Raw genomic sequence first — 11974 nt, 5'->3', positions numbered from 1 at the left:
TTCCTGTACTGTGCATCGTATACACACAGCTTTCCGTGTTTTCCCCGCCCACCGCCGTCCTCTTGTCTGATTGTGTTGCAGGCAAACGCGCCCCCAGCCTGTGACAGTATTTGCTGCCGTGCAGTCATCACGGCTCAGTCATTGTCTGCACAGCCAGGGGGTCGTGCTCTATGGCCGCTGGCTGTGTTATGTAACAGAGTTGAAGCGGCGTGGGACCGTGTGTGGATTACGCCGGACCTACAGGGTGTTGGAGGTTAATAAAGAGGTGAAGGAGGGTGTGCTTTGTACTTCATTCCAAATAAAGGATTTTTCTCTGTGTTTATTTACTTTTACTTTCAGGTTAGTGTGATGCAGGTATCTCATAGACGCCTGTGCCATTATTAACCTAGGGTTTAGTAGCTTCTGTGCGCAGCTATTAACCCCTTATTACCCCAATTGCCATCGCTCCAGGGCAATCGAGAAGAACTGGTAAAGCACCGGGATTGTTACATCTAATAGATGCGGCAATACCGGGCAGCTGCGGGTTGAGAATACCAGCCCCCAGCTGGCTTTGGATGGGGATGAAAATTAGGGGGAACCGCACGTCGTTTTTTTTTAAATTTATTTAAAATTAAAAAAAAAGTCGCATCACTGGCACAGCCGCACACACTTCTGACAGGAGCATGTATGTGTTTCTGTGTACATGCACACTCATGTTCAGAGAGCACAGGCTGTGCCAGCTGATGTCATGTCACACTTGTACGAGTCTGACATTGCATCACCGGCACATTTGCACACTTCTGACAGGAACGTGCATGTGTTCTGAAACACATACAAGTTCACCATACTGATCCCCAAACACTTGCACTTTCCCCGCCCACCGGCCGTCCTGCCGCCTGTGATTGGTTGAAGTCAGCTGACACGCTGCCACTCAGGGTGGGGGCGCGTCTAATTGTAACCAATTACATGCGCCGGTGGGTGGGCAAAAGAATGAATATTGAATTGTCAGCTCCGGAAGGGAAAAGCGTGACCCGGAAGGAGTTTGCTGCCAAGACACCACCTCGGGTGAGTATACTGCGCGCGGTCCTACCCCCTTATCCCCTCCACATACGTTTTTAATCTCCGAATTCTGGTCCCCATAGACTTATATGGGCACCGGAATCCGGAGCTGATCCGAATTTTTTTTTTCCAATCCGGCAGTGATCCGCCGATCCCGGATTTGGCGGATTCGATCAACTCTACACTTTTTTCCATATGGTGTAGGTCTGCATAGGAGCTTTACACAAAACAATGAAAGGTTTTTAATAAAGATTTGGCAAAATTTATTTTAAATGCACATAAGCATTAAAAAAAATTGGTTGCAAATCTGAACATTTCCTTTAATTGTTGGGTTCACAAGTTCTATAACAGATAAATGAAAAGATTATTAAACAGAATCATATCTAAGTCTTTAGAAAAAAAACACTTCCAAATACTTTAACATAAATGTAAACTTTATTGTTTGTTACAATAGTGAACTGCAAGTTCTCCGCTTCATTCTGAGTAACCATTCAAACAAAATGCATGAAAACAATACATCCTTTTTAATTTATTTCCCCTACATGGGACACTAGAGCGCCTCTGCCATGTCTACCAGGAAACTAATTATAAAAAAGCAGCATGGATGGCAGCACCATTAAAGCTAAATAAAAATCAAATAAAAATCCCTTGTGTTGCACTGTTTCTGGAAATTAAAGACGCTTTTGAAGTAGCTAGGAAATGTGCTTCTATATACCACGGGGTAGTACAATGATGACTGCATGTTTCCTACAAGTTTGTTTTTACAGTATAACTTACTGTACTGTGATGTATGATTGCCGCCTCTAACCCTTTTCTCTTCTAATTTGCTAATATATTAAACTATCTAATACAATTAAGACTACATTAAAACATTTAACATCAAGTTACATTAAGTGCTTCCTTGAAATACTAGGAAAATTGTACACATATTTGGCTTCTCTGGACTTCATTATAACAGACAGAACACTTTATGATCTGAAGAATATGGCTTTACAACAACGTGAGCTCTCAAGTTTCATACCCGGGTATAGTGGTACCCTTTGCATGTTGGCCTGCTTTCAATGCACAAGGACATAGAAAAATACAGGAGACTGAAGATAAGACAAATCGCTTGGATTATTGTTTGAGATTGTTGAAGGAGGATTAGTAATCCTTTCTGAAGGTTTAATTTAAAAAACCCCAAAACATTAGATTGTAGCAAATATCCTGTTGTGTTGTCTTCTCTATGTTAACCAGAAGAGGGCACTTTAATCTGTACTGCTTAGTGAGCGAATACAAAAGCACAGTGTTACCGAACTCACGCGCACAGCCCTGCAGAAGATATCTGACCGTTCAGAAAAATCGAAAACATGACTGATTTTAGGATTTCGAGAAACCTCTGTATAAACCAGACTTTTACCATGTCCTGGAGACCGTAACATTCACAAATAAATTCTCTCCCCACCCCTTCTATGAGATATTTGTTCTTCTAGTCCACAGGTAGTTCCACAGAGATGGATGAGGCTTGGATATGTGTACTCTCCACGACAACTGTCAATATGGAGTAGCTGTATAAGTCCGATTTTGATCCCGCTGGACACAACATCTAGCGGATATGTATGAAAATTAAGGTCTAGTATTAATACTGTAGTAACCATCTTGGGCAAGTGGTTAATTTGCATATTAAAAAGAACCGTAGCTGAACACGACACACAACATTGGGCAAGCATCCTAAATGTTCAACCTTATTATTTTCCTCCTAACCCGTCCATTTTTTAACATTAAACCGATATATTAATCCATAACTGAAGAAAACAGGTTCTATTCTACCTCACACAGCGTTTTGCTCACCCTCACGTATACTTGAAGTAATTACCACTTTATGCGGATAACTTATTTTGGACAGTAGTAAAAACAGAGGTTTTAACGGAAAACATAGCATTTCTCCCATTTGACCTGATTGCCACAGAACGGTCTAGTTCCCATGGCTCCTTGAAATACCGGTAGTGCAGAATGCACAGATTACCTTCACTTTTAAGACAATTATTATATAGAATTAATACATTTTTGTCTTTAGGATCTAAGTGCTTAGATATGGTTTTCTTTGTGCCTTTAATTTATTTTCTTACTTCCAATTCTGTTTAGTGTTTTTGTTTCGTTTGTTTTTTTTTTTTTCCTTTAATTTTCGATGACCCTGAGTTATGACTTGGCATTAGATTCCACGGTTAGTCAGCCTTGGCAGCTTTCCTGGTTTTGGTGATATATGCTTCAAAGAAGAAGTGGCAGAAGAGCACAAAGTAGCTGAGGTACATGATGGAGGACCACACAATGTTTTGTACATGGGATGGGCACTGTCCTTGCTGCATCCATGAGAAGACCAGATAATTTACCACACAACCAATGATCATTTGAGTGATCTGGGATAACGTGATCAGCATGGCAAATTTTCGGGATACTCTAAAGCCAGCTGCACGCAAGGCGTAGTATGAATACATTACTGCGTGCACTCCATAGTTCATGGTCATAAACCAACCTCCACCAGCTACCATGTCCTTATACGAGTACCACGAATAAAGTAATACTGTTATATGGTGATACCAGTGGAGAAAGATGAGCTTCTGTTTTCTAAGAATAATGAAAATAGTATCTCCTGGGAAAAAAAGAATGGAAAGAAACAGGGTGTTAGCATATATACAGTGTGAATGGAACAGAAATTAGAACTTGTAAGGACATTTAGCATATATATTAATTAAAATTATTATTATTATTATTATTATAATATATATGAGACAAACAAAACAAGTTTACTAGATGAAGTTCTTTTTAATTGGAAATGCATTCATCATAATGGACAATACTTGATAATTGGTGTTCTGCCAAAGAAAACTGTCACTGGGGAGTATAGTAACCTATTCCACTTTGTATTGCAAGTATACATTCGCACATCACCAATCATACACCAATAGCTCAATCATATTAAGTATTATTGACATACACATTAAAAGGAACTGTCCTCTGAGGATTATGTTGCAGCATACCGGTATCCTGTATGTATAGTTCCTGTAATTGAACTGTGACTGATAACTGGGTTTGGCTTCAGTTCATATTGGAGCTATGACAGCTACATCGGATGCATTTTCAGACAGATCTCAAGGATATTGCCCTATAATGGAGTCTGTCAAATTTCCATCAAGTTTATAGCCTATTGACAGCAATGATAGAACTGCAAACGTTGCTATTCTTGCCATTACAAATACTGGAAGCTTTAGACAGAACATAATGCAGATGTGAACAGCGCCTTAGTACTATGGCTGTGCAGTCATGCTGTGGGTGCGATTTACACTTATCTTTTTTTAAAAAAAAAATATTAAAATCATCTTTTTTGATTTTCTATAACTTAAAGGGAACCTGTCAGGTGCAATATGCACCCAAGACCACAAGCAGTTCTGGGTGCATACTGCTAATCCCTATCTAATTGTCCCTGTATCTAGTAGCATAGATAAATAGATCTTTAGAAAAAGTATTTCTAAAGATCCTTTATGAGATGCTAATGAGCGCAGGGACTAGTCGCAAGGGTTTTAGTTCCTGCGCTCATTCCGCCCTCTTAGTATGCTAGCACGCCCACAGAGCCATTGCCTAGCATCATCAGCAGTGATGCATGTACCTGTGTCTGCTGTCACCGCTTCAGAATGCCGGGCTTAGGGCGGCTTTGCACGTTGCGACATTGCACGTGCGATGTCGATGGGGTCAAATCGAAAGTGACGCACATCCGGCGTCGCAGTCGATATCGCAACGTGTAAAACCTTTTTGATACGATGAACGAGCGCAAAAGCGTCGTTATCGTATCATCACTGCAGCCTCCGACATTTCCATAATGCCGGTGCAGAGACAGGTACGATGTTGTTCCTCGCTCCTGCGGCAGCACACATCGCTGTGTATGAAGCCGCAGGAGCGAGGAACTTCACCTTACCTGCCGCCGGCTGCAATGAGAAGGACGGAGGTGGGCGGGATGTTTACATCCTGCTCATCTCCGCCCCTCCACTTCAATTGGCCGCCTGTCGTGTGACGTTGCTGTGACGCCGCACGACCCGCCCCCTTAGGAAGGAGGCGGGTCGCCGGCCAGAGGGACGTCGCACGGCAGGTATGTGCGTGTAAAGCTGCCGTAGCGATAATAATCGCTACGGCAGCTTTCACTAGATATTGCACGTGCGACGGGGGCGGGACTATTGCTGCAGCATCGGTAACACATTGTTACTGATGTCGCAGCGTGCAAAGCCCGCCTTAGGGTCAGTGAGCATGATCAGAATGCCTGGCATGTCCGGTCAGGTGCACTAAGAAGATGGGTGTACGCATCCCGGCTTCAGAGAGGTCTAGTGCGCATGACCGGAAGTACAGGGCATTCTGATCATGTGCACTGCCTGGCATCTGAAGCAGTGACAACGGACTCAGGTACGCACGTCACCGCTGATGACGCTAGGCAATGGGCATTAAATAGCATGTTAACACGTCTGTAGGCGTGCTAACATGCTAAGAGGGTGGAATGAGCGCAGGAACTAACACCCTTGTGACTAGTCCCTGCACTCATTAGCATATCATAAAGGATCTTTAGAAACTCTTTTGTAAAGATCTCTTTATGTTTGCTACTATAGCCAGGGATGGTTAGGCAGGGATTAAAATATGCACCCAGAACTGCTCGAGGTTCTATGCCAGGCACAACAAGCAGGTGAGTAGCAACTACCTGCCTGTTACTGCATAGGCCATTTTTTTTGTTTTAAAAAGTTTCGGATATACCCTTTAAGCTGCACTTCCCGACCCACTTTCTCCTACAATACCCTATAAGCCTGAGAGGGCAGGAACCCCCTCTAACCAAACTGTCAGTTTGTGTACTGCATTTTAGATATGCTTTACATATGTATTATATGAATGTATACACTTTTAACATGTAAGGCCCCATTGGAATTGATGGTGCTTTAAAAATAAATAATAAAACAACAAACTAACAATTAAAAGTTGTTTGCCTGCTAATCAATGCATTAATGCAAAATACCACTCTATTACATCAAATGCTAAAGCTATTAAAAACACTATATATTACCATATGACATTGATCGCCATGAACTGATCCAAGGTAGATAATAGTCAGTTGAAGGCTTAAGCAGAGATTAGGTCATTTAAAGCTTATAAGAGAGCAGCCTATGATTTGTCAGCATTATGACGGACATAATACAACCTCTAAGTGTACTTGTGTCGGCCTAGTCTTGGGAACGACACGATGCAAAAGGCATACAAACATATATTTATATATTGGAAAAAGAATGTAAAGGGAAATTAATCAGCTCATTGTAGATTAGGAAAGTATTAGTTTACACTGTGCTTTTTCACACAAGCTCCCGCTCTGACCTAAATGCAGAAGTGCATTAGAAAGATCAGGAGGTCTTTTCATGTGAAGTCATATTATAAACCTAATAGCCTGGTTACTGGAAGATGAGCACGCATTACAGAACATGCATGTGCTGCTTATTACATTTCCGGCCTAAATCTAGTATAGATTTTACTCATAGCATCAGGACACCAGACATGGTGAATGTGATCATCCAGCAGCAATACAGTCAGTAGAATAAGCATTCATTTACTAAGTCTTATGTATTCCAATTTACTGGCAATATCTATAACGTAAGCAACACTTTCAACTTTCTACTGACTGTTGGATAGTAAAGAAATCCTGACCTAGCTGTGATGCAGGTCATTTCACTCAAGAATACCTAAAGGAATATTCCAGCAGAAAAATTATTACCTGTCAGTTCAGCATATGCATTGCCATGGCTTATATCAGTCCAACATATGCACTACCACTGCTTATATCAGTTCAACATATAAACTACCACTGCTTATATTAGTCCAACATATGCACTGCCACTTCTTATATTAGTCCACCATATGCCCTTCCACTTCTTATAATTCTATGGAACTTAGTGAAAGAGCTTGGATGACTCTAGGAGGTTAAGAGATAAAGGTCTAGAATACTGCTCTGTAGGAGGTTGTTCCAGTCGGGTACCTGTACTGGGTTGTCCAGTTACAGTTGAGTACATGTAGGGAGGTGTTCCAATTGGTTACATGTAGGGGTTTGTTCCAGTTGAATACATGTAGGGGGTTGTTCCAGTCAGGTACATGTAGGGGGTTGTTCCAGTCGGGTAAATGTAGGGGGTTGTTCCAGTCGGGTAAATGTAGGGGGGTTGTCGAGTTCCAGTCAAGTACATGTAGGGGTTTGTTCCAATTGAGTACATGTAGAGGGTTTTCCCAGTTAGGTACATGTAGGGGATTGATCTAGTCAAGTAAATGCAGGGGTTTACTCCAGTCAGGTACAAGTAGGGGGTTGTTCCAGTCAGATACATGTAGAGGGTTTGTTCCACTTGAATACATGTAGCAGGTTGTTCTAGTCGGATACATGTAGGGGGTTCTTCCAGTTGAGTACAAGTAGGGGGTTGCTCTAGTTGGGCACATGTAGGAGGTTGTTCCAGTCGGGTAAATGTAGGGGTTGTTCCAGTGGAGTACATGTAGGGGATTGTTCAAGTAAAGAAGTCAAATACATGTAGAGGGTTGTTCAGTTTAGTTGAGTACATGTAGGGGTTTGTTCCTGTCGAGAACATGTAGGGGGTTGTTCCAGTTGGGTACATGTACCTGGTTGTTCCAGTCAAGAACATGTAGGTTTTTTTCCAGTCAAATACATGTAGGAGGTTGTTCCAGTCGGGTAACTGTACGGGGTTGTTTAAGTCAAGTACATGTAGGGGATTGTCCAGTTCCAGTTGGGTACATGTAGGGGTTTATTACACTTCAATACATGTAGGGGGTTGTTCCAGTCGGATATATGTAGGGGGGTTGTTCCAGTCGAGTACATGTAGGGGGGTTGTTCCAGTCGAGTACATGTAGGGGGTTGTTCCAGTCAGGTACATGTAGGAGGTTGTTCCAGTCGGATAAATGTAGGGGGTTGTTCCAGTTGAGTACATGTAGGGGTTGTTCCAGTCGAGTACATGTAGTGGGTTGTCGAGTTCCAGTTGGGTACATGTAGGGGGTTGTTCCAGTCAATTACATGTAGGGGGTTGGTCCAGTCGAGTACATGCATGGGGTTGTTCCAGTCAGGTACAAGTAGGGGGTTGTTCCATTTGGGTAAATGTAGGGGGTTGTTCAAGTCAAGTACATGTAGAGGGTTGTCCAGTTCTAGTTGGGTACATGTAGGGAGTTGCTCCAGTTAGGAAAATGTAGGGGGTTGTCCAGTTCCATTTGGATACATGTAGGGAGTCGTTTCAGTTAGGTACAGTCATGGCCAAAAGTTTTGAGAATGACCCCAAAATTATATTTTCACATGATCTGTTGCCCTCTGGTTTTTAATTGTGTTTGGCTGATGTTTACATCACATACAGAAATATAATTGCAATCATATTATGAGTACCAAAAGGTTATATTGACAGTTAGAATGAGTTAATGCAGCAAGTCAATATTTGCAGTGTTGACCCTTCTTCTTCAGGACCTCTGCAATTCTCCCTGGCATGCTCTCAATCAACTTCTGGTTCAAATCCTGACTGATAGCTGTCCATTCTTGCATAAGCAATGCTTGCATTTTGCCAGAATTTGTTGGTTTTTGTTTGTCCACCCGTCTCTTGATGATTGCCCACAAGTTCTCAATGGGATTAAGATCTGGGGAGTTTCTAGGCCATGGACCCAAAATCTCTATGTTTTGTTCCATGAGCCATTTAGTGATCACCTTTACTTTATGGCAAGGTGCTCCATCATGCTGGAAAAGGCATTGTTTGGCGCCAAACTGCTCTTGGACAGTTGGGAGAAGTTGCTATTGGAGGACATTCTGGTACCATTCTTTATTCATGGCTGTGTTTTTAGGCAAGACTGTGAGTGAGACGATTCCCTTGGCTGAGAAGCAACCCCACACATGAATCGTTTCAGGATGCTTAACAGTTGGCATGAGACAAGACTCGTGGTAGCGCTCACCTCTTCTTCTCCTAATAAGCTGTTTTCCAGATGTCCCAAACAATCGAAAAGAGGATTCATCTGAGAAAATGACTTTACCCCAGTCCTGAGCAGTCCACTCCCTGTACCTTTTGCAGAATATCAGTCAGTCCCTGCTGTTTTTTCTGGAGAGAAGTGTCTTCTTTGCTGCCCTCCTTGAAACCAGGCCTTGCTCAAGCAGTCTCTGCCTCACAGTGCGTGCAGAAGCACTCACACCAGCCTGCTGCCATTGCTGAGCTAGCTCGGCACTGCTGGTAGTCTGATCCCGCAGCTAAAACAGTTTTAAGATACGGTCCTGACGTTTGCTGGTCCTTCTTGGGCGCCCTGGAGCCTTTTTGACAACAATGGAAGCTCTCTCCTTGAAGTTCTTGATGATGCGATAGATTTTTGACTGAGGTGCAATCTTTGTAGCTGCGATACTCTTCCCTGTTAGGCCATTTTTGTGGAGAGCAATGATGGCTGCACGTGTTTCTTTAGAGATAACCATGGTTAACTGAAGAGAAACAATGATACCAAGCACCAGCCTCCTTTTAAAGTGTCCAGTGGTGTCATTCTTACTTAATCATGACTGATTGATCACCAGCCCTGTCCTCATCAACACCCACACCTGTGTTAATGGAACAATCACTAAAACAATGTTAGCTGCTCCTTTTAAGGCAGGAATGCAATGATGTTGAAATGTGTTTTGGGGGTTAAAGTTCATTTTCTTAGCCAATATTGACTTTGCAAGTAATTGCTGTTAAGCTGATCACTCTTTATGACATTCTGGAGTATATGCAAATTGCCATTAGAAAAACTTAAGAACTAGACTTTGTAAAAATTAATATTTGTTGCATTCTCAAAACTTTTGGCAATGACTGTACATGTAGTGATCGATCAAGTTGGGTACAAGTAGGGGGTTTTGCCAGTCGGGTACATGTAAAGAGTTGTTTCAGATAGTTTCCAGTAGTGTGTTTTCCAGTTCCAGTTGGGTACATGTAGGGGTGTTCTTCTAGTTGACCTTGCAAAAAGTGAAATTTGCTGTTACATCTGCAGCATAAATTAACATGTTGTGCATATCAAACTGGCAGTGCGGGTTAATTTCCGCTGCAGATATTTTTAGAAATGTTATGCATTTAGAGTGAAGAATCTCATATAGACTGATGCTTCTGTAGTAGTCATCAAATTTTCTGTTTGGAGCAGAGAGCTTCCAAAAAGCCTCTTGTGATAACTAGCTCCCTTAGTAGCTGGGCCCCATGATGTCGCAGGGCTTAGTAATAAAAACAAGTGCCCAGGATGTTGGCATTTGAAGAGTTGGCCAAAGAAGTTCACACTGCCCTTGTCTGCTACCCTGTACTACCGACCTGGACGTCGAGCCACGGTCCTGCGAATATTTTTGCTCAACTCAACCACTGACTTATGAAGTCTGTCAGGGTTTGCATCATTTTGATGAGGTTTCGTGTAGCAAAATTTTAAATGTCAGAAGTAGCAGCAACCCCCACAGAGTCTCTTAACGGAGGACATTGTGTTATTGTTTTTTCACAACACAAGCAATAATGCACATTTCACAGAACTGATATTTCTTAAGAGTAAAGAATGAAAGTTTCTCACCCAGCTCTGGAGCTTTGCTAAGTACAAATGCGTAGGCCCAGAATTTGCTGACTGGTCCATAATAGAAACTCTGGTCACAAACTGACTGCTTAAGTCCTTTGGTCATCAAAATGTACAACATATAAGCACCTGTCCGGACAGCACCAAATATACTAAGGAGAAAAAACAAGGGATTAATATCTTTAGAACGTTAGATTAAACATTTGTACAACCCTTTGCATCCTCAAACTAATGAGAAAATGGTATTCATTTTCCAAGAACATGAAAGACTTGTAATTTGCTATTTCTCATGACATGATAACTGCACCTGGTGGGCCGACACATAATCACAATGAGAAGCTCAAACTAATGTGATTTTTATTTATTTTCTTTTTTACAATTTTTCAGTGCTTCCTGACCTTTATACATCTTGCATATGAAAGAAAGCTCTGAAAACACAGTACATAAAATACACAAATAGGATACACCATATTTAAAAGCGTAACCATTGTTTTTAATATTTATATAATAAATCAATAGTACACATGAAAATAAGCAACTTTGTAATATATGTTATCAGAGGTAAAATCTGTATTCAATGAAGACTTTTTCATTACTGAGATAGGAGATGGCAGTTGGTACAATGTACGTTGGCTTTTGGGGGAACGTCGTGGGACGTCGCTATGCATTACATCAGACGTTTTTCGGGTAAAATTTGTAATAAATTAGTTAACGAGGGCTGCTCTCAGGGGGTATTTTCTAAATAAAATTTATTTTCCTTTTTTCAACTACTGGATTAGTAATGGAGGGTGTCTGCTAGACACCCATCCATTACTAATACCAGGGCTTGATGCTAGTTGGTACAATGTGTACAATGCCTCGCTCTGGGTTAAAAACTTCCATGTGTATGGGCACGTAGGAAACTGCCAATAGAGAAGAAAATCACCTGTGGCTAATAGGAGGGTGCACAGCATGACTCCATAACCTAGACAAAAAAAAAATGATGGCACTCCTTTTTTCGTCTAGATTATGGAGTCAGGCCCTCTGACTGTGCACCCCCCCCATTAGCCACAGGTGGTTCCTACTTGTCCATACAAATGGAGGTTTTTAACCCAGAGAGAGGCGGTACCCAGTATACGAGATATGCTTTAACATGGCTACTAGGCAGATATAGAAAAGGCCATTTTGTGTATGCTAAATATCTTAATTTTTCCTAGATTTTCTTAAACTGAACCTGACAAGTCCAATATGCACCAAGAAGCATGGGAAGATCTGGGTGCATATTAGTGATTCCTGCCTAACCGTCGCTGTATACACTAGCATAAATAAACAGATCTTTAGAAAAAGTATTTCCAAAGATCATTTCTTA

General features: G+C 41.7%; 1 protein-coding gene across 1 annotated transcript in view; it reads right to left on the bottom strand.

Moving 5' to 3' along the window:
• Positions 1-1277: 1277 nt before the first annotated feature.
• Positions 1278-11974, bottom strand: part of ELOVL6 (ELOVL fatty acid elongase 6) — a 149134-nt gene continuing 138437 nt past the window's right edge. The window contains exons 3-4 of the mRNA XM_075336544.1: positions 10627-10778; positions 1278-3667 (exon numbers count right to left, since the gene is read on the bottom strand). Coding sequence (XP_075192659.1) covers positions 3243-3667; positions 10627-10778 — 577 coding nt within the window. The 3' untranslated portion in view covers positions 1278-3242. The remainder of the gene's footprint in view (positions 3668-10626; positions 10779-11974) is intronic.

Source organism: Anomaloglossus baeobatrachus, chromosome 1 (genome assembly GCF_048569485.1).
Source record: "Anomaloglossus baeobatrachus isolate aAnoBae1 chromosome 1, aAnoBae1.hap1, whole genome shotgun sequence".
Lineage (NCBI taxonomy): Eukaryota > Metazoa > Chordata > Amphibia > Anura > Aromobatidae > Anomaloglossus > Anomaloglossus baeobatrachus.
Note: the sequence above shows the minus strand (reverse complement) of the source record. Positions and strands in the feature narration are given on the sequence as shown.